We start from the raw sequence: 23,834 nt of genomic DNA on the forward strand, positions 1-23,834 counted from the left end.
TAACGTTGCTTGCTCCCTTATTCATTGTTGCCAGAAAGATCGTATATTCATTTGTGCTTACCTACTCCTCTTTCAAAGACAAGGGGGGAGGATATACAAGTCTTTATTTGTGCATATTTTTCTGGCCTATATATAACTATGGTTACCTCCGACGGCCTAGATAGGGTGAGAAAGTTACACCCAAACAAGCATTTTCTCTGGTATGCATTGGGAGAGAAAACAAAAGACCTTCTCCATGGGTAGATTTAGAAAAGATGTTAGGAATGAGCGACAACAGGAAAGGACTCGCATCCCCGGTGCCTACTCTGTTACCAAGAGCCGGAGAGCCATACACCACCATCTCGACGGCAGCTCATTCTCCCGCCAGCTATGGTACCAGGTCTTTTCCTCCTGCTGATCTACTGTTGCGCCACCACACCCTGACGCCATGTTCAGGAGTGGTGGATCGATGCCTGCTCGGCGGTGCCTTCCTCGTGTAGAAAAGGACTAGCATCCTTGCTCCTCATGATTGCATGGCACCTCTGGAAAGCACCGGAACGGCTGTGTTTTCGATGGCTTGCAGTCCTCCATACACGTCCTACTTCAGCTCATCAAGAACGATGCTCGCCTTTGGTACAGGGGTGGTGCGCTTTGATTGCACAACTTTCTTCCCGAGTAGCCCCCATGTGCCATGTGGATGTAACTTCAATGAATCTATCAATGAATGATACATAACTTTGCAGATTCTTGAAAAAAAATCTTCAGAAGCAAGCCCACAGGACTTACATTGTCTGTTCATCTCGTGATATATAAACAACACAAGCTCCTGAACTGATAATCGTTGGTGTTACTGTGGAAATATTGGACTACTACTTTATTTTTGTTTGATTATATCACCCGTAATGTCTCACCTACTTGCTCCCGTATCCATGTCAAAAACAATAACAGTACTTACTTCCATATTCATTGCTGTCAGAAGATCATATATTCACTTGTGCTCACCTACTCCTCTTTCAAAGACAAGAGGGAGATAATATACATGTCTTTATTTGTGCACATTTTTTCTCGCCTATATATAACTATGGTGACCTCCAACTGCTAGATAGGTAAGAAGAGAACATTGTGCAAACATATACAACTAGTTAGAAAGTTACACCCAAACAAGCATTTCCCTGGTTAAAGGGCCTTCTCCGTAGGTTGGTTTGGAAAGAAAAATGTTAGGAATGAGCGACATCAGAAAGGCGGAAATAGTCTCCTTGTACACGGCTGCTGTTTGGGGCAATGCCTTAATCACGGAATCAGTGAACAGCTGTATTTGGAGTAAGATGAAAAGGATCAAACATCTATAGAGGCTACTGCTTTGCTTGCGTCCATGAGAACATAAGAGGAAAAGAACCAACAGTAGATTAGAAATTTGCTGTATCTTCAGTTCTTTGGTCTCTCATTGTTACTCCAGTTGCATGTACAGTATCATGAAAACTGAAAAGGATCCAACATGTACAGTAATACAAATATACAATAGGTGATGAGATGAATCTTTGATGAGCAGGCCAGAAGTAGCACTGCAGATCTTCTAAGAAAATCAACATGCATGGCTGCGTATGCGCATCTGGTGGTATATGACATATACACTGAAATTCTGGACCTTCTATGGTAGAAACAGATTGTATTCCATAGGAACTAAACTGTACAGGTATGGAGCAAGGTCAGAGTCAAATATTCCCCCCGTTCCAAACACAAGTGACGCGTGCCGTGGTTTTAGTTCAAATTTGAACTAAAACCACGGCATGCGGCACTTATTACGGAGGGAGTAGTCAACAACATGGACAATACGATCAGTTTGCATTGGCAACAGCATGTGAACTGTAAAGGTATGTAAACGCGGTCGGAAAGTGAACTGTTGTGTGAGCACTTCGCACTCCACACTGCACATCTGTCATTCCACACTCCCAGACTAGGCTACGGGCTCCATGAGAAACAAATCTCACTCATATTGCAGAGCTACCTTCAACTGAATGCCGATAGGTGCTCCTCGTGTTGGAAGCTAGCTATCTCAATGTTGAAATCTCCGGGAAACAATTAAAGCGGGAGCGTGAACAAGGAACACTTTTGGGCTGTAGGATCATCTTCACTCCTCGGTATCACCCACACCTTTCCACATGCGAAATTAAAACCTATACATAGTGATGGAGACAAATCACTATGTTTGCAGTGAAACCAACTCAATCTTTTAACGAGTGAGTTAGAACTTAGAAGAGATGAAAGCACCCACATTTCTTGATGAGGAGAAGGACGAAAGACTTACCAGCTTATGTACAAGCAAATGTGTTAGCAATATGTACATCGCACGCCTTAATGTTGCAGTGGTCTCTTCACAAAAGGGTGCTCCAACAGCTGAGCAGCAGATGGCCGGTCCTTTTGGTTTGCTTGAACACACTTTGCTATGAAATCCCGGGCATCTTCTGATAACGTATTTGGAATTTTTGGTGGTATTCCCCTACCAATTTTGAGCAAAGCATGTGTCTACATGGCAGGAGAGAAGATTGCATCACAGACAGTAACAATACACAACTCTGATATTAAGAAAACCACCAGATCCAAATACAGGGAATGGGTCTGCTACTTTTTTTTTCTTTTGCGGGAAAATGGGTCTGCTACTCGTATCTATGCATTTCTGATTTCCCTAATAAATACATCAAAATAGACAACAGCAATATAGCGGCAGATTTTTTGGGGGTGCCCACTATGCATTATAATACTTGCGCATACAAATGTCATGGAATTCATAGTCCCCTCCCCCTAGGAAGATAGCCCTTGATCTTTCCATTTAAAAAAATTAGCTTAGTATGCAGCTCCAGTATACCAGCGCATTTAAATTACATGTCTTGCAGTATTTAAAACTTAGATGCTGTTCCAGAAAACTAAGGTGACAGAATACGCACCCATTCCATATCAGGGTATGGAACTTTGCCGGTCAGCATCTCCAAAACTGTGCAGCCAAGACTCCATATATCTGCTGGAGGTCCATGTGGCTTAGCCTTAGCAACCTGAAAGAGAGCATACCATCACAAAACGTACACAATTGGTACAATAACAAAATATTTCTTGCAATTTGCTAAATCAAACTTAATCCAATAACCTTTCACGGAAAACAAAATTAACAGTTTTAATTAATGTTACACAACTACAAGTATTTAGAGTCACACTGCAACCTACAGTGCTCAACTCTAAACCATCTGTCAGTTATAACTCACTGTTTGGAGTTTTAAATTCTAACTCATCAAGTACGCTAATTCCCTCCACAGACTATGATTCATTATACTCCCAAGATATTTGTAACCTATTATCTACATGGACCATGGACTCGTGTTCTGGATCATTCAGGTCACAAAGATAATTTAATAAAGTCAAAAAACGATCACAGTAGACCAGGCACAAATATGCTCAAGTGTAATTGTACACACACTCTGAATGCGAGTAAGAACAACATGATGCCTTTCTTTCAAGAAAAAGTACAACCAACATGATGTAGAAAAGGCACAATAGCTCAACTTTATAAACTAACCTCAGGGGCCATCCAGAAAACAGTTCCCTTGCTAGATCTTGCCTGGCTCAAAATTGACATCTGCAAAATGGCAGATTAGAAAGAGTCAGCACAAAATGGAGTACTGTGATAAATTGATAATACAGCATGTGTTTGATGGAGTAAGTAATACCTCCTTCGCAAGCCCGAAATCTGCCAATTTGACCAAACCATTTGCATCAACTAGAATATTTGCACATTTGATGTCCCTGGTGATCCAGCAACGAACAGGCTCTCAATGGCCAGCGAGAAATATAATTCAGAAAAATATATACCAAACAACGCATTCTATTACTCACCTGTGCAGCACATTTCGCTGATGTAGATAGTTCAAACCATTCAAAATCTGCCTTGTATATGCTGATACTTGTGAATCTTGTAAACAATATTTTTGATATAAAGCTGCCAAAGATCCTTGGGTCACAAGTTCAAGAAAAATATACAATTTGCCATCTTCCTGCAAAACGTCCAGCCCACCAGATTTAGTGTAAAGATCTAGAATCAGCGGTTTATATCACACAAATACTCCCTCCGTAACTTAATATAAGACATTTTTTCACACTGCCACAGACTCTAAAAATGTCTTATAAAAAGTTACAGAGGGAGTATTATTTACTCAGAGAAAGCAGGAAAAAGAAAATCTAGCTGAGAAATCTGTACATCGGCTAAATCCAAATTATGCCATTCTCAGAGGGGAAAATAACAGAAGGTAATGAGAAGTACACAGGGGAAATAATAATTATTCTGTAATGATTTTACAAGCTATAAGTAAATAGGTTGAACAATATTGTCATGCCATAATTATTATTCTGTAATAATTTTACCTTGTCTGTTCCATAATACTGAACAATATTGTCATGCTCCAAACGACTCAAGAGGGATACCTCCTGAAACCAATGATTCACAGCTGATCTCAGTTGACCATATAACCAAGACAGTGATAACAAACATAATGTTTAAGGCAGTGTAAGCGAAACAATTGCTCTAGCATGTCATAACCCACAACTTACATGCTCAAGCTGGACGATGCGCTGTTTTGCATTGATTCCTTGGTCAATCAATGACACTTCTTTGACAGCAAAGAAAAACCCATCACTGTAAGAGCAATGTTAAACCCAGTCAGTGAAACATTTTGTTGCAGAACACGAGGGCATTTTTTCTAGTTCTACACCAAATGCTCAACAGCTGAAGTTGCATTCTCTAGGTATCAGGTGGTATAATAGAGTCATGTAGAGGTTCGCAGTGACGGAGCTTCATGGGGGCCATTGCCCCCCCCCCCCCCCCCCCCCCCCCCATACTCTAGGAAAACTACCCCGTTTGAATATCAAAGATTTCTCAGAGTTCATGCATAACTTATCTTCTTCGCCCCCTCAAGAATCTTCATCAAGCTCAGATGACTAAAAATCTAGGTTTCTAACCAGTTCCGACGAATCAAACCAATTTGCGAAGTGCCAGTGGCTGCCTACGTCACGACAAGTGTAGCGCATACAGCCAATTATGAAACATCTTCTGCTAGGCTTAACAAAATGTTGTATCAAATTTGACAAGCTGGGAATTGCAAACCCATAGACACTAACTCGATGAAATGAAATGAGTAATCTTCACAAAGTAAGCAGGTGAAAAACTTACTCGCTGATCGCCTCGTAGACTGACCCGAACGATCCGCTTCCGATATGCCCTCCCTTGATCCAGGATGTGATGGTTCTCCTAAACCGCCTATTCGGCGACGGCGAGACCAAATGCTCAATGTCACATGAGGTGGACTCTGCAACAACGAGAGCCAGGGCACCACCAGTAGCATCCCTTGTGGCCTCCACAACCACTTCTCTTGTCCTCTCCTCTCGTAGTGTTTCCACTTTGGCCAATTTGTCACCCCCCTTCTCTTCACCTGCATTCTCCGGCTCAGACACAGCAGCGACCTCTCGTGTAGAGGTTTCCACTCTCTCTGATTCGACCAACATGGCTTTGGATTCAGCCCATGGTCGTTGATATGCTTTTGCTGAAACTTGTATACTCTCCGATTGGACCAATTCGGTGGCTAACCCAGCTTCCTCCCCGTCGCCGGCTGGCTGCAACCTAGAGGCGACGATAACGTGGCGTCCCGAAATTTCAGGAACCCCCGACGGCGACGCCGCAGGGGACGACTCCTCGAGCGAGGCGCGGCGGCGGGCGGCGTTGGCGGCGGCGTAGACGGCCGGCGGGATGGCGAAGTCCTCGGGGCCCGAGAGGCCGAGCTGGCGGAAGAGCTCGGCGACCTCCTCCCCGCCCCCGCGGCCGCCGTGGATGCGGAAGCTGGTCTGCGACGCGTACCCGGCCCTGGCGCCAGGGGAGGCGCGGGCCGCGCGGTCGACGCTGAGCTGGATGCCGCCGTAGGCCGCGAGGTCGCCGTCCCCGTCGGCGCCGGCGTCCGCGGTGTAGGAGGAGTTCCGCATGGCGTTGGTGCGCGCCAGCTGCCGCGGGCGCGGGCGCTGCGGCGTGCCCATCGGCGGCGGGCTCCGGCGGTGGCGGACGCGAGCCGGGCCTAGCAGAGCAGCGCGAGCGAACGGGAGGGGAGGGGAGGGAGCGAGAGACGGAGACGCGTCCGCGCTGCAGGGGGGGGGGGGGGGGGGGGGGGGGGGTTTGACCCGGGCGGGGGTTAGTGCGACGGCGACCCGGCCGTGGCTCTGACTTGGTGGGTTTCTCCTCTGTTTGCCGCTTGCTCTGTCGGGAAGGTGGGAGTCGCTGTGCGCACGCGCGCACGTGTGTTTGCAACGGCGAGGGGGCCGTGCCCGTGCCGGCGATCGGACCGGCGGTGGGTGCGCCGTGCGTCAACGCGGCGGCGGGAGGAGCAGGTCGTACCCCAATCTGTTGCCCTGCGACGCAAGAATGGACGAGCAGCTGAGCACAGAGCACCAGGGGAAGAAGCAAGCCGTTGGGTCAGCGGGAACAGTCGTCAGGAGCATATAGTAATGGCGGTCAAAGATGGATGTTTCGTGAACGACAAAGGTGTGGTATGTCAAGGACGATGGATGGATGCTTCCTCGGCTCGGCGGCGACGGCGACCACGTCTCTCTCCTCGTCGATCGGTCGATGGCGGCCTTCCGTGGCCTACGTACGTGTACGTGCCACCGCCGGAGGCAGAGCCCGACGGCGACCTGCGTGTCGTGTCGCCTGGCCAGCTGTCGCTCCAAGGCCGAATGTTTGCTTTGTGTACTAGTCACTCTTACCGGTCGCATCCTCGGCAAAAATTGTTTGCTTTCTGCACTGTTGTCACGTACCTAAATACTTCCTCCGTTTTTATTTACTCTACACATTATAGTTGATTGAAGTCAAACTTAATAAAGTTTGATCAAGCTTATAAGAAAGAATATAGACATTTATCATAATAAATCTATATGATATGAAAGTACATTCAATAATAAATCTAATGTTCTTGATTTGTTACTGTATATATTGATATTTTTGTTTATAAACTTCGTCAACGTTTATAAGGCTTGACTTTGACCAAAGCTAATACGCGAACTAAATAAAAATAGAGGGAGTATGTAAAATTGCACTTTGGACCATGGCACCACACACCGGAGTTCCATTCTAAATGCAGTATAATCCAGGGGCGGACCCCATACAAAAGAGCAATGCTATGCAGGCCATGAATCTTGTACGAACTCAGTACGACAAACAACTTACACCATTGGATTTCCTCTTGGTACGACCTCTTCAAAAAGAAGCTCAGCAATTGGAAGGCGAAGTTGTCATATGAAGGACGACATACCCTCATCGATGTTGGTCTTACTAGTCTACCAATGTTCATGCTATCCTTTTTTGAGATACCTAAAGGGGTGATGAAAATGCTAGACTTTTATCGATCTAGATTCTTTTGGCAATGCGAGGAGCAGAAGCAGAAGTACATACTTGCTAAATGAGACATTTTCTATAGGCCTGATAAGGATCAAGGTGGGTTGTTCATTGAGAATCTCTAAATAAAAAATAAGTGCTTACTCAAAGGTGTTTTGCAAGAATTGTTGCACAACAAATATCTGAACTCCAAAACAGTATTCCAAGTAGATGCTAAGCCTACCTTTTTTAAGAGAGGTTCCTTTAAGGTTGGTTATGGCCAATTGAGGAGTTTGTAAGAAGATACTTGGTTGGGTGACACTCCATTAGCTCTACAATACCCGACCTTATATAATATTGTGTACAGAAAAGAGGGTCTAGTGGCTGCCTTTCTTGGGGCTAGTCCTTTGAACATCCAATTTCGCAAGGCTTTACTGGGTGACAAATGGACTAAGTGGATCCATTTGGTTTCTAAATTGATGTTGATTAATCTAACACACATGTTAGATTTGTTCCAGTGGAGGTTAACCACTAATGGTATTTTCACTATAAAGTCTATGTATGCGGATCTTATGGATTCTTGTCCTATTTTTCACATAAAATATATTTGGAAAACAAAGTTTCCTTCCATGATTAAAGTTTTCATGTGGTTTTTGCAGAGGGAGATAGGTCTTACCAAAGATAACCTTGCTAAACGTAACTGGCATGGTAGCAAAAAATATTGTTCTTGCGACCACGAGAAGACAATTCACCATTTATTTTTCTTATGTTCGCTTAGTACCTTGATTTGGCACACAATTCATATTACACACAATTTAGCATCGTCAACGAGTATTCCAATTTTTTTTGGAAACTGGTTGGGTTGTATCATCGTATTGAAGGGCCAAATCCATGTGGAAGTTTGTGCTTTTCTCTGGGAAATATGGAATTACCGGAATGACTGTGTTTTTGATATATCACCTAGTGGGCTAGAACTTCAAATTGTATATAGTCATCACTACAACATGTGGATGCACAGACGCTTATGGTCTTTGGGTGCAGCCGGCTGAAAACAGTTGCATGGGGTTTATTCAACCAGTTTGGCTGGATGGGCTATGTAATCTCGGGTTCAACTAGTTGTGGTTGTGTTTTCTTTGTTATTATACTATTGGCTGCTACTCGATGACTTGAACTTCATCTATATTTAATAAATGGTTGTGTGCATCATGTGATGCAGAGGCCGAGTAATCCTCTTTTAAAAAAACATGTGTATCTGAGCACATGTCTAAAAACACGAATTATGTTTGATACTAGAGCTTAATTAGTTTTTCTTACAAAAAGTGGAAACAATTCTATTTTTCAATGCATATACCAATGGCATTGGATAGTTGCAGAGTGAGAGTAGTGATCGTTCTTGGTACACACCACCCTCAACGCTGCAAGACACTGATTGCTAATGAATGCATGGCAAGAAGGTATTGCACAAAATGCATGGGAGGAGATTGCCTATGTGATGAGTTTACCATGGATTGCAGGATTTTGATATGTAGTCCATTTCATCATGTAGATCCAAAGAGACTTTTTCCCGGTGCCACTCATTTCTTACACCTAATCCAAGTCAGCCTATGAATGCATTAGGTTTCTTGTTCCTATGGTTGTCCGAATAAGAAAAATGTGTTCTTTGACATGATTGTCTAACTATACGTAGAGGTACACCAAGCTCTCTCTGCATACACGAGGAGTAGGTGAGCTCAAACATGTATCTTCAATCGTGATCTTGTTGTATCTAGGTATCCATCTGATGGAGACAAGTAGGCAACACAGTTGTATATGAGAACAAATGGTGTGCATGACACACATTTTTCCCCATCTTTGAATGAAGTAGGTCATGCCCATCGGTTGGTGAATACTCCATATATTAATTTACTACAATCAGTAGGTGGATGCGATCTTCTTGCATTAATGAGTAGTATATGAAAGTACGTGAGACACCACAAGTAACTCTAAAGAAGTAATCCAAAATAAACTTTCTTGCTTAAGGAACACAACTGTGCTAACATCTGAAGCCTGCATGCACATTTAAAATAAAGGGAAATCTATAGAAATAATTTAGGTAACATGTAATTTAAATCGCTGCCTCTGATTGAACATTTTGTGCATGTGGATGTGTCCTATAAATTATGATGGGAGCAAATTAAATTGGCAAGTACGATATATATACATGGAGTTACTTGAAGAAATTGAACGGTAATTGAGATTTGAGAGGCCTATGAACATATCTGGTCGATGATGCAATGTAGTTGCTGGCATGCCTAGTTTTGCTGCCCGAAACACGCATAGTCATGACAAAAAGGAAACAACAATGCTGCATTTTTGTTTGACAAGTGAACATGGACCCATGATCCGACCATGTTGCCAAGGCCGCTCAGCGGCCTAAAACAAACTATTCATTTCCATGTTTTAGTACAAACATTGGTCCTATATAGACATCTCCAAAGAGCTTATAAACCGCCCGAAACTGTCCCGAACGTACAGTCCTGACGTGTTTAGCCATCCAACACGGGCCTGTATTGGTCCGTCCATCGATCCGGACGCGATTTTTTCCGCAAACACGAAACAATTTTGGGCAGCTTTGCCGGAGTCCGGACAACAGCCACATAAGACTTCGATACCCCCTGCCCACCCAAAACCCCAACAAAACTCCTTCCGGACCCCGCGCCTCCATGCTCTCATCTTTCTCTGCATCTGTTTTCTCTCTTGCCTTTGTCGCTACTCCACCACCCTGGCCGCCTTGACAGACCCTTGCCGGAACTCGACGACTCCGTCTCCTCCATTGCTACACTAGGGATCCACGTCGCTTGTCCTTCGCCGCATTTCCATGCCTCTCCTCCGCCTGCCGCATCGGTACCATCCCGAAGGAAATATGCCCTAGAGGCAATAATAAAGTTGTTATTTATATTTCCTTATATCATGATAAATGTTTATTATTCATGCTAGAATTGTATTAACCGGAAACTTGATACATGTGTGAATACATAGATAAAACAAAGTGTCCCTAGTATGCCTCTACTTGACTAGCTCGTTAATCAAAGATGGTTAAGTTTCCTGACCATAGATATGTGTTATCATTTGATGAACGGGATCACATCATTAGGAGAATGATGTGATGGACAAGACCCATCCGTTAGCTTAGCATAATGATCGTTAAGTTTTATTGCTATTGCTTTCTTCATGACATATATATACATATTCCTTTGACGATGAAATTATGCAACTCCCGAATACCGCAGGAACACCTTGTGTGCTATCAAACGTCAGAGCGTAACTGGGTGATTATAAAGATGCTCTACAGGTGTCTCCGAAGGTGTTTGTTGGGTTGGCATAGATCGAGATTAGGATTTGTCACTCCGAGTATCGGAGAGGTATCTCTGGGCCCTCTCGGTAATGCACATCATGATAAGCCTTGCAAGCAATGTGACTAATGAGTTAGTTGCGGGATGATGCATTACGGAACGAGTAAAGCGACTTGCCGGTAACGAGATTGAACTAGGTATGAGGATACCGACGATCGAATCTCGGGCAAGTAACACACCGATGACAAAGGGAATGACGTATGTTCTCACTGCGGTTTGACCGATAAAGATCTTCGTAGAATATGTAGGAACCAATATGAGCATCCAGGTTCCGCTATTGGTTATTTACCAGAGATGTGTCTCGGTCATGTCTACATAGTTCTCGAACCCGTAGGGTCCGCACGCTTAATGTTCAATGACGATTTGTATTATGAGTTATGTGGTTTGGTGACCACAGATTGTTCAGAGTCCCGGATGAGATCACGGACATGATGAGGAGTCTCGAAATGGTCAAGAGGTAAAGATTGATATATTGGACGATAGTATTCGGACACCGGAATGGTTTCGGAGCGTTTTGGATATTTATCGGAGTACCGAGGGGTTACCGGAACCCCTCGGGGAAAGTATTGGGCCTCATGGGCCATAAGGGAGCGAGAGGGCAGCCCACAAGGGGGTGGCGCGCCCCCCCCAAGGGGAGTCCGAATAGGACAAGGGGAGGGGGCGTGGGCCCCCTTTCCTTCTCCCTCTCCTCTCCTTCCCCCTTTCCCCCCCGTAAGAAGGAAGGGGGGGGGGGCGAATAGGACTTGGAGCCCTAGTCAGTTTCCCTCCCCCATGGCGTGCCCCTTGTGGCTGGCCTCCTCCCCTCCTTGTTGACTGCGGCCGGTCCTTGGTGAAGGTTAAAACAACACACTTGATGAAAAATCGTTGTGGTTTTGATGCGTAGGTAAGACGGTTCTTGCTAGAAGCCCGTAGTAGCCACGTAAAACTTGCAACAACAAAGTAGAGGACGTCTAACTTGTTTTTGTAGGGCATGTTGTGATGTGATATGGTCAATACATGATGTGATATACGTTATTGTATGAGATGATCATGTTTTGTAAAAGTTATCGGCAACTGGCAGTAGCCTTATGGTTGTCGCTTTATTGTATGAAATGCAATCGCCATGTAATTGCTTTACTTTATCACTATGTGTTAGCGATAGTTGTAGAAGCAATAGTTAGCGAGACAACAACGACGCTACGATGGAGATCAAGGTGTCAAGCCGGTGATGATGGAGATCATGACGGTGCTTTGGAGATGGAGATCAGAAGGCACAAGATGATAATGGCCATATCATGTCACATATTTTTGATTGCATGTGATGTTTATCTTTTATGCATCTTATTTTGCTTAGTACGAAGGTAGCATTAGACGATCCCTCACTAAATTTCAAGGTATAAGTGTTCTCCCTGAGTATGCACCATTGCGACAGTTCGTCGTGCCGAGACACCACAAGATGATTGGGTGTGATAAGCTCTACGTTCACATACAACGGGTGCAAGACAGTTTTGCACGTGCAAAATACTCGGGTTAAACTTGACGAGCCTAGCATGTACAGACATGGCCTCGGAACACTGAGACCGAAAGGTCGAACGTGAATCATATAGTAGATATGATCAACATAGAGATGTTCACCATTGAAAACTACTCCATCTCACATGATGATCGGACATGGTTTAGTTGATATGGATCACGTGATCATTTAGATGACTAGAGGGATGTCTATTGATACATCTCCAACGTATCTGTAATTTTTGATTGTTCCATGCTATTATATTATCTGTTTTGGATGTTTAATGGGCTTTAATATGCTCTTTTACATTATTTTTGGGACTAACCTATTAACCGGAGGCCCAGTGCCAGTTTCTGTTTTTTGCCTAATTTAGAGGTTCGTAGAAAAGGAATACCAAACGGAGTCCAAACGGAACGAAACCTTCGCGATGATCTTTATTGGACCGAAAGCAATCCAGAATACTTGGAGTCGAAGTCTGGAACTCCACGAGGCGGCCACGAGGCAGGAGGGCGCGCCCAGGGGGGTAGGTGCGCCCCCACCCTCGTGGGCCCCTCGTAGCTCCACCGACGTACTTCTTTCACCTATATATACTCTTATACCCTAGATCGATCCCAGAGAGCCACGAAACCACTTTTGCACCGCCACAACCTCCTGTACCCGTGAGATCTCATCTTGGGGCCTTTTCCGGCGATCTGCCGGAGGGGGAATCGATCACGAAGGGCTTCTACATCAACACCATTGCCTCTCCAATGAAGCGTGAGTAGTTTACTACACACCTTCGGGTCCATAGTTATTAGCTAGATGGCTTCTTCTCTCTCTTTGATTCTCAATACAAAGTTCTCCTCGATGTTCTTGGAGATCTATTCAGTGTACTACTCTTTTGCGGTGTGTTTGCCGAGATCCGATGAATTGTGGATTTATGAACAAGATTATCTATGAATCTTATTTGGTTCTTCTCTGAATTCTTATATGCATGATTTGATATCTTTGCAAGTCTCTTCAAATTATCGGTTTAGTTTGGCCTATTAGATTGATCTTTCTTGCAACGGGAGAAGTGCTTAGCTTTGGGTTCAATCTTGCGATGTCCTTTCCCAGTGACAGTAGGGGCAGCAAGGCACGTATTGTATTGTTGCCATCGAGGATAAAAAGATGGGTTTTATATCATATTGCTTGAGTTTATCCCTCTACATTATGTCATCTTGTTTAATGAGTTACTCTGTTCTTATGAACTCAATACTCTAGATGCATGCTGGATAGAGGTCGATGTGTGGAGTAATAGTAGTAGATGCAGAATCGTTTCGGTCTACTTGACATGGACGTGATGCCTATATTCATGATCATGGCCTTAAATATCTTCATAACTATGCGCTTTTCTATCAATTGCTCGGCAGTAATTTGTTCACCCACCGTAATACATGCTATCTTGAGAGAAGCCACTAGTGAAACCTATGGCCCCCGGGTCTCTTTCTTATTATATTGCATCTCTTTTATTTACATTGCATCTTGTTTACTATTTTGCAATCTTTACTTTCCAATCTATACAACAAAAATACTAAAAGTATTTACTTTACTATCTTTATTAGATCTCACTTTTGCGAGTGACTGTGAAGGGATTGACAACCCCTTTATCGAGTTGGTTGCAAGGTTCTTGATTGTTTGTGCAGGTACTATGTGACTTGTGCGTTGTCTCCTACTGGATTGATACCTTGGTTCTCAAAACTGAGGGAAATACATACACTACTTTGCTGCATCACCCTTTCCTCTTCAAGGGAAAACCAACGCATGCTCAAGAGGTAGCAAGAAGGATTTCTGGCGCCGTTGCTGGGGAGATCTACGCCAAGTCAAGACATACCAAGTACCCATCATAAACTCTTCTCCCTCGCATTACATTATTTGCCATTCGTCTCTCGTTTTCCTCTCCCCCACTTCTAAAACGATTTCGAAAAGATTTGCCTTTTCTTCGCCCTTCTTCCGTTCGATCTTGTGTTACCATGTGCCTTCTTTTTTCTTGCATCTTCGCTTGCTAAAGGTTTATGGATCCTCATCCCCTTGCTAATCTTTTTAAGAGATCCAATTGTGATGAACCAATTGCTAGTGAGTTGTGTGCACTAGATTATCTTTATGAGGTTTCGCTTGAAATCCGTGAATCTGGAAATTGTGATGAAGTACTTTATGAAGTGATTCATGGTAGATCTTTGAATGAAAAGCATGATTGCAATGATGGTATTATAAATTCTATTAATGTCAGTTGTGCTAATAATATGCAAAACCCTAAGCTTGGGGGTGCTAGTTTTGCTATATCCTCTACTTGTTGCAACGATCATGATTGGGGTGATTCTTCTTATGATCTTGAAAATTTATTTAAGCCTCATGATGAATATAAGACTTATAATAATGTTTGCATTAATATTGAAAGTGGGTTTGGAAGAGTGTCAACTTTAGATCTCACATATTTGTAGAATGTTCAATCTTATGAAGTTTTTGATAAAAGTGGGTTTGGAGAGGTCATGCCTTTAGTTAATGTTAATCCCACTATTTTGGAAAAGTGTCAACTTTGCATACATGTGGATCATGTTAAGAATATGTTTTGTGATAGCTATATTGTTGAATTTTCTTATGATCCTACATGTAATTATTATGAGAGAGGAAAATATGGTTCTAGAAATTGTCATGTTACTAAATTACCTCTCGTTATGTTGAGATTGCTATTGTTTCTTTCCGCTTCCTTGCATATGCTAGTGTTTGCTTGCCTTGATTATTTGTTTGCCTATAAGATGCCTATGCATAGGAAGTATGTTAGACTTAGATGTGTTTGTCACGTGTTTTAAGATGCTCTCTTTGTGCTTCAAATCTTGTCTTTCATGTGAGCATCATTGAAATTATCACTGCCCAGCTAAGGGCGTTAAACAATAGCGCTTGTTGGGAGGCAACCCAATTTTAGTTTTGTTATTTGCTTTTTGCTCCTGTTTAGTAATAAATAATTCATATAGCTTCTGTTTAGATGTGGTTTTATGTTTTAATTAGTTTTTGTGCCATTTAGAACCTTTGGGAAGACTTGGGTGAAGTCTTTGCGATCTTGCTGTAAAAAATAGAAACTTTTGCGCTCACGAAATTAGCTACCATTTTTACTGGAGAGTGCTTTTAGGTTGATTCTTTTTGCAGATGAATAGACAAATTCCTCACGTCCACCAATTTATTTCAGAATTTTTGGAGTTCTAGAAGTATTCGAACAAATCAGATTACTACACACTGTTCTGTTTTTGACAGATTCTGTTTTTCGTGTGTTGTTTGCTTATTTTGATGAATCTATGAGTAATATCGGGGGGTATGAACCATAGAGAAGTTGGAATACAGTAGGTTTAACACCAATATAAATAAATAATGAGTTCATTGTAGTACCTTAAAGTGGTGGTTTATTTTCTTATACTAACGGAGCTCATGAGATTTTCTGTTGAAGTTTTGTGTTGTGAAGTTTTCAAGTTTTTGGGTAAAGATTTGTTGGATTTTGGAATAAGGAGTGGCAAGAGCCGAAGCTTGGGATTCCCAAGGCACCCCAAAGTAAAATTCAAGGACAACCAAAAGCCTAAGCTTGGGGATGCCCCGGAAGGCATCCCCTCTTTCATCTTCGTCTATCAGTAACTTTACTTGAGGCTATATTTTTATTCACCACATGATATGTGTTTTGCTTGGAGCGTCTTGTATGATTTGAGTCTTTGACTTTTAGTTTACCACAATCATCCTTGCTGTACACACCTTTTGGGAGAGACACGCATGAATCGGAATTTATTAGAATACTCTATGTGCTTCACTTATATCTTTTGAGCTAGATAATTTTGCTCTAGTGCTTCACTTATATCTTTTTAGAGCACGGTGGTGGTTTTATTTTATAGAAATTATTGATCTCTCATGCTTCACTAATATTATTTTGGGAGTCTTTTAGAACAGCATGGTAATTTGCTTTGGCTATAAAACTAGTCCTAATATGATGGGCATCCAAGATGGGTATAATAAAAACTTTCATATAAAGTGCATTGAATACTATGAGAAGTTTGATTCCTTATGATTGTTTTGAGATATGAAGATGGTGATATTAGAGTCATGCTAGTTGAGTAGTTGTGAATTTGAGAGATACTTGTGCTAAAGTTTGTGATTCCTGTAGCATGCACGTATGGTGAACCGTTATGTGATGAAGTCGGCGCATGATTTATTTTTTGATTGTCTTCCTTATGAGTGGCGGTCGGGGATGAGCGATGGTCTTTTCCTACCAATCTATCCCCCTAGGAGCATGCGTGTAGTACTTCATTTTGATATCTAATAGATTTTTGCAATAAGTATGCGAGTTCTTCATGACAAATGTTGAGTCCATGGATTATACGCACTTTCACCCTTCCACCGTTGCTAGCCTGTCTAGTACCGCGCAACTTTCACCGGTACCATAAACCCACCATTTACCTTCCTCAAAACAGCCACCATACCTACCAATTATGGCCTTCCCATCACCATTCCGAGATATATTGCCGTGCAACTTTCCACCGTTCTATTTATTATGACATGCTTCATCATTGTCATATTGCTTTGCATGATCATGTAGTTGACATCGTATTTGTGGCAAAGCCACCTTCATAATTCTTTCATACATGTCACTCTTGATTTATTTCACATCCCGGTACACCGCCGGAGGCATTCACATAGAGTCATATTTTGTTCTAAGTATCGAGTTGTAATTCTTGAGTTGTAAGTAAATAAAAGTGTGATGGTCATCATTATTAGAGCATTGCCCCTTTTGTGGAAAGGATGATGGAGACTATGATTCCCCCACAAGTCGGGATGAGACTCCGGACCAAAAAAAAAGAAGAGAGAGAGAAAAAAGGAGGCCATAAAAAAAGAAGAAAGGCCCAAATAAAAATAATGAGAGAAAAAGAGAGAAGGGGCAATGCTACTATCCTTTTTTCACACTTGTGCTTCAAAGTAGCACCATGATCTTCATGATAGAGAGTCTCCTATGTTATCACTTTCATATACTAGTCAGAATCTTTAATTATAGAACTTGGCTTGTATATTCCAATGATGGGCTTCCTCAAAATGCCCTAGGTCTTCGTGAGCAAGCGAGTTGGATGCACACCCACTTAGTTTCTTTTGTTGAGCTTTCATACACTTATAGCTCTAGTGCATCCGTTGCATGGCAATCCCTACTCGCTCACATTGATATCTATTGATGGGCATCTCCATAGCCATCGATATGCCTAGTTGATGTGAGACTATCTTCTCCTTTTTGTCTTCTCCACAACCACCATTCTATTCCACCTATAGTGCTATGTCCATGGCTCACGCTCATGTATTGCGTGAAGATTGAAAAAGTTTGAGAACATGAAAAGTATGAAACAATTGCTTGGCTTGTCATCGGGGTTGAGCATGATTTAAATATTTTGTGTGATGAAGATAGAGCAAAGCCAGACTATATGATTTTGCAGGGATAGCTTTCTTTGGCCATGTTATTTTGAGAAGACATGATTGCTTTATTAGTATGCTTGAAGTATTATTATTTTTATGTCAATATTAAACTTTTGTCTTGAATCTTTCGGATCTAAACATTCATGCCACAATAAAGAAAATTACAATGATAATTATGTTAGGTAGCATTCCACATCAAAAATTCTGTTTTTATCATTTACCTACTCGAGGACGAGCAGGAATTAAGCTTGGGGATGCTTGATACGTCTCCAACGTATCTATAATTTTTGATTGTTCCATGCTATTATATTATCCGTTTTGGATGTTTAATGGGCTTTAACATGCTATTTTATATTATTTTTGGGACTAACCTATTAACCGGAGGCCCAGTGCCAGTTTCTATATTTTTTTGCCTATTTTAGAGTTTCGCAGAAAAGGAATACCAAACGGAGTCCAAACGGATGAAACCTTCGCGATGATCTTTCTTGGACCGAAAGCAATCTAGAAGACTTGGAGTCAAAGTCCGGAACTCCACGAGGCGGCCACGAGGCAAGAGGGTGCGTCCAGCGGGGTAGGCGCGCCCCCACCTTCGTGGGCCCCTCGTAGATCCATCGACGTACTTCTTTCGCCTATATATACTCTTATACCCTAGATCAATCCCAGAGAGCCACGAAACCACTTTTCCACCACCACAACCTTCTGTACCCGTGAGATCCCATCTTGGGGCCTTTTCCGGTGATCTGCCGGAGGGGGAATCGATCATGGAGGGCTTCTACATCAACACCATTGCCTCTCCGATGAAGCGTGAGTAGGTTACCAAAGACCTTCAGGTCCATAGTTATTAGCTAGATGGCTTCTTCTCTCTCTTTGATTCTCAATACAAAGTTCTCCTCGATGTTCTTGGAGATCTATTCGATGTAATACTCTTTTGCGGTGTGTTTGCCGAGATCCGACGAATTGTGGATTTATGAACAAGATTATCTATGAATATTATTTGGTTCTTCTCTGAATTCTTATATGCATGATTTGATATCTTTGCAAGTCTCTTCGAATTATCGGTTTAGTTTGGCCTACTAGATTGATCTTTCTTGCAATGGGAGAAGTGCTTAGCTTTGGGTTCAATCTTGCGGTGTCCTTTCCCAATGACAGTAGGGGCAGCAAGGCACGTATTGTACTGTTGCCATCAAGGATAAAAATATGAGGTTTATATCATATTGCTTGAGTTTATCCCTCTACATCATGTCATCTTGCTTAATGCGTTACTCTGTTCTTATGAACTTAATACTCTAGATGCATGCTGATACGTCTCCAACGTATCTATAATTTTTGATTTTTCCATGCTATTATATTATCCATCTAGGATGTTTTATATGCATTTATATACTATTTTATATGATTTTTGGGACTAACCTATTAACCTAGAGCCCAGTGCCAGTTTTTGTTTTTTCCTTGTTTTTGAGTTTTACAGAAAAGGAATACCAAACGAAGTCCAATTGACTTGCCAATTTTTGTGGATTTTTTATGGACCAAAAGAAGCCCCCGGAGTAAAAGAGTTGGGCCAGAAGAGTCCCAAGCTGTCCATGAGGGTGGAGGGCGCGCCCTACCCCCTGGGCGCATCCCCCTATCTCGTGGACGACTCGGAGACCCCCCCTGACGTCAGACCGACGCCAAAAATTCCTATAAATACAGAAACCCACGAGAAGAAACCTAGATCGGGAGTTCTGCTGCCGCAAGCCTCTGTAGCCACCAAAAACCAATCGGGACCCTGTTCCGGCACCCTGCCGGAGGGGGGATCCATCACCGGTGGCCATCTTCATCATCCCGGCGCTCTCCATGACCAGGAGGGAGTAGTTCACCCTCGGGGCTGAGGGTATGTATCAGTAGCTATGTGTTTGATCTCTCTCTCTCTCTCTCTCTCTCTCGTGTTCTTGATTTGGCACGATCTTGATGTATCGCGAGCTTTGCTATTATAGTTGGATCTTATGATGTTTCTCCCCCTCTACTCTCTTGTAATGGATTGAGTTTTCCCTTTGAAGTTATCTTATCGGATTGAGTCTTTAAGGATTTGAGAACACTTGATGTATGTCTTGCATGTGCTTATCTATGGTGACAATGGGATATTCACATGATCTACTTGTATGTTTTGGTGATCAACTTGCGGGTTCAGTGACCTTGTGAACTTATGCATAGGGGTTGGCACACGTTTTCGTCTTGACTCTCTGGTAGAAACTTTGGGGCACTCTTTGAAGTTCTTTGTGTTGGTTGAATAGATGAATCTAAGATTGTGTGATGCATATCATATAATTATACCCACGGATACTTGAGATGACATTGGAGTATCTAGGTGACATTAGGGTTTTGGTTGATTTGTGTCTTAAGGTGTTATTCTAGTACGAACTCTAGGATAGATCGAACGGAAAGAATAGCTTCGTGTTATTTTACTACGGACTCTTGAATAGATCGATCAGAAAGGGTAACTTTGAGGTGGTTTCGTACCCTACAATAATATCTTTGTTTATTCTCCGCTATTAGTGACTTTGGAGTGACTCTTTGTTGCATGTTGAGGGATAGTTATATGATCCAGTTATGTTATTATTGTTGAGAGAACTTGCACTAGTGAAAGTATGAAACCTAGGACTTGTTTCGAAGCATTGCAATACCATTTGTGCTCACTTTATTCATTAGTTACCTTGCTATTTTTATATTTTCAGATTACAAAAACCTATATCTACCATCCATAATGCACTTATATCACCATCTCTTCGCCGAACTAGTGCACCTATACAATTTACCATTGTATTGGGTGTGTTGGGGAAACAAGAGACTCTTTGCTATTTGGTTGCATGGTTGTTTGAGAGAGACCATCTTCACCCTATGCCTCCCATGGATTGATAAACCTTAGGTCATCCACTTGAGGGAAATTTGCTACTGTCCTACAAACCTCTGCACTTGGAGGCCCAACAACGTCTACAAGAAGAAGGTTGTGTAGTAGACATCACATGCTGGATAGCGGTCGATGTGTGGAGTAACAGTAGTAGATGCAGAATCCTTTCGGTCTACTTGACACAGACGTGATGCCTATATTCAAGATCATTGCCTTAGATATCTTCACAACTATTGGCTTTTCTATCAATTGCTCAGCTGTAATTTGTTCACCCACCGTAATACATGCTATCTTGAGAGAAGCCACTAGTGAAACCTATGGCCCCCGGGTCTCTTTCTTATTATATTGCATCTCTTTTATTTACATCGCATCTCGTTTACTATTTTAAAATCTTTACTTTCCAATCTATACAATAAAGATACCAAAAATATTTACTTTACTATCTTTATTATATCTCACTTTTGCGAGTGACCGTGAAGGGATTGACAACCCCTTTATCGCGTTGGTTGCAAGGTTGTTGATTGTTTGTGCAGATACTAGGTGACTTGTGCGTTGTCTCCTACCGGATTGATACCTTGGTTCTCAAAACTGAGGGAATTACTTACGCTACTTTGCTGCATCACCCTTTCCTCTTCAAGGGAAAACCAATGCATGCTCAAGAGGTAGCATCTATCACTACAAAAAAATACACTTCCGTGATGATACGTGTTTGTCACAGTAGGTCGCGTTTTTTTGTCATGCATGTACATCCATGAGAAATTTATGACAGAATCAAGATAGTCATACCTGTGCTGTCGTAGAAGTGTTCCATGACATTACCAAAATTATCATCACGGAAGTGTCCACTTCCATGACGATAAATCGCGCGTCACAGAAGTGCTTTCGTCAAGGGTGACCGACACGTGGCATCCACCGTAACGGAACGCCGTTAAGCTATCGGGTCGGGTTTTGGATCTGATAACCCGTTAACAGCCCCGACCAATGGGGATTTTCCACATGTAAAATCATCATTGGCTAGAGGAAACACGTGTCGGCTCATCGTTGGGACAGATGTCATCCACTCACTGGACAGAAGGCGCCTATGATACGTCGACACGTGGCACGGCCCAACAGTGGCCCATTCCTGTGAAAAGGCCGGCCCATTTGACTTGGTCAAAAGCTGGTGGGCCGGCCCATGGAAAGCCTGTTAACGGCCTGTTCGCATATAGCCCATTTACAGCCCGCTAACCCAATGCCCGTTACGCCCTATTCGAATTAGGCCCAGTAGCGTCATCTGGGCCATCCAATATGATTCCAGCCCGTTTTCACTTCTGGCCCATGTATAGCCCATGACGTATTTCGGCCCATATGAGGCCCTTTGTAACTCTTGGCCCATTAGCGGCCCGTGCTGAAACTGGCCCGTAGTGAACAGTGTATTACTTTACACCCATTAATGGCCCGTGGTGAAACTGGCCCGTAATGAATAGTGTATCACTTTATACCCATTAACGGCCCTTATTCCGTTGGGCCGTTTCCAGCCCAAGTTAACTTTCGGCCTTCTGAGGGCCCGTTTATTCTTGGGCTCATTTGCAGCATTCGGTTACTTACGGCCCGTTACTGTCATTTTCTGCTTGTGGGCCAAATTCAGCCCGTCGTTACAGTCGGCCCGTTTGTGGACCGTTAGTCTGTTGGGCCATTTTCATAGCATCACCAAATACGGCCTATTAACGGCCCGTTATGGTCAGCCCATAAAACGTACGATTTCCATTAAAGGCCAGTCTACGGCCCATTAAAGGCCCGTACAAGACCCATAAATGAGTCGGCGGCCCATGGATCCTACGAGACGTAGAAGGCCCATGGATCCTACGAGACGTACAAGGCCCATGGACCCTACGAGATGTACAAGGCCCATGGATCCTACGAGACGTAGAAGGCCCATGGATCCGACGGCCCGTGAAGGGCCATGGCCGGGCAAGTTGGCCCCCGTTTGAACGATATAGCATATTCAAAGAATTATCCTACTCAATACTATACAACAAAGAGATCAAGGCATAGAAAGGTAGAATAATCCTACACTATACAATAAAGAAATTACAGCCGATTATACCCACTGGGCATTATGGTTCGCCACAGGTGATAATAAAGCATACACAAACAGCAAATTACATACACTGGGCAAATACAGCTCATACATCATGGACGCGCATCAACTTAACTCCATTTGAACTATAATCTCTTCAGAAAATAGGATTGGCCGGATTCAGATAGCACAAATTTCAGTCTGCAAAATCTCCAATTCCTTCATGGTTACCTCAGTGTCTTGTTTTATTTTTTGACTCCTGCATCTAATATCTGCATGTCCAGTCTCAACTTGTTGATTATACATTGACAATCATGTACACGTTGTCTTGCCACCTCTAGTTGATGCTCGAGAACATCAACACATTCCAATTACAATCCATAATCATTCGGTAACGGCCATGCCGCACTGCTCGCAGATCTTTGTGTTGATGTCACTTCATCCTGAAATGTTTCTGTAAGTACACATGACTAGGGCAAAAATATAGTTACAACAGTGAAGCGAACAAAACACTATTTTGTACTACATGGCAAAATAGGACTAACAATAATGTTACACGTCACTTTCAAAAAACAAATGTTACACGTCATGAAGCATAAGCAGGTGATATTTTAAAAATTATAAAAAAGATAGTCTGTGCAGCCTGCATACAGAAATCCCTCTTAGCTCACCAGAGGAGCATGATGTTGGGGCCCAATCGAAAACACAGACAAGTTACAAATTTAGACAGCACGTTGCGTATAAGTAAGCAAGCAGTTGGCCATTCTGTGCCTCAATTAAAGTCTTAGGGAGCATAATGAACAGCAGAGGGTTTCATACAAACATACTACAGCAGGCAAAACTATGCAATCATTAGCGTAGTATAAACTAAATTGTGAGCCTCATGCAATAATAGTTGGTTAATAGACTTCAAAGCTTCAGGCACACTTCGGCAGAGTAATTAAATTGTAATGCCTTTAATTATGTCAACTAATAGTGATACAAGTACCGAACATCAGGCATGATTATTTGGGCATCTCATTAACTAAGGACAAATAAAGCAATTGAAAAGAGAAAATTAACTATGCCTGAAACAAATAAGGAATTGAACTGTTGAGTTCCATACAGTGACTTACCTTAGCAGGTTGAAGAGGCTCAGCGCAGCTCCTACTTCTCTTGCAAGGCTCCTTCCTAACATCTTG

At 42.7% G+C, this 23,834-nt stretch overlaps 1 protein-coding gene across 1 annotated transcript; it reads right to left on the bottom strand.

The window, feature by feature from the left end:
- Nucleotides 1-1,397: 1,397 nt before the first annotated feature.
- Nucleotides 1,398-6,480, bottom strand: LOC109766530 (mitogen-activated protein kinase kinase kinase 3). Its single transcript, XM_020325313.4, has 9 exons — nucleotides 5,192-6,480; nucleotides 4,573-4,657; nucleotides 4,387-4,449; nucleotides 3,862-4,019; nucleotides 3,696-3,771; nucleotides 3,545-3,604; nucleotides 2,922-3,026; nucleotides 2,285-2,502; nucleotides 1,398-2,153 (listed from the first exon to the last, which is right to left on the bottom strand). Exons 1-8 carry the CDS (start codon nucleotides 6,043-6,045, stop codon nucleotides 2,332-2,334), a joined length of 1,572 nt encoding a protein of 523 aa, XP_020180902.1. The 5' UTR covers nucleotides 6,046-6,480; the 3' UTR covers nucleotides 1,398-2,153; nucleotides 2,285-2,331.
- Between the last annotated feature and the right edge of the window lie 17,354 nt (nucleotides 6,481-23,834).

This window comes from Aegilops tauschii, chromosome 6, assembly GCF_002575655.3.
Source record: "Aegilops tauschii subsp. strangulata cultivar AL8/78 chromosome 6, Aet v6.0, whole genome shotgun sequence".
NCBI classification, from domain to species: Eukaryota; Viridiplantae; Streptophyta; class Magnoliopsida; order Poales; family Poaceae; genus Aegilops; species Aegilops tauschii.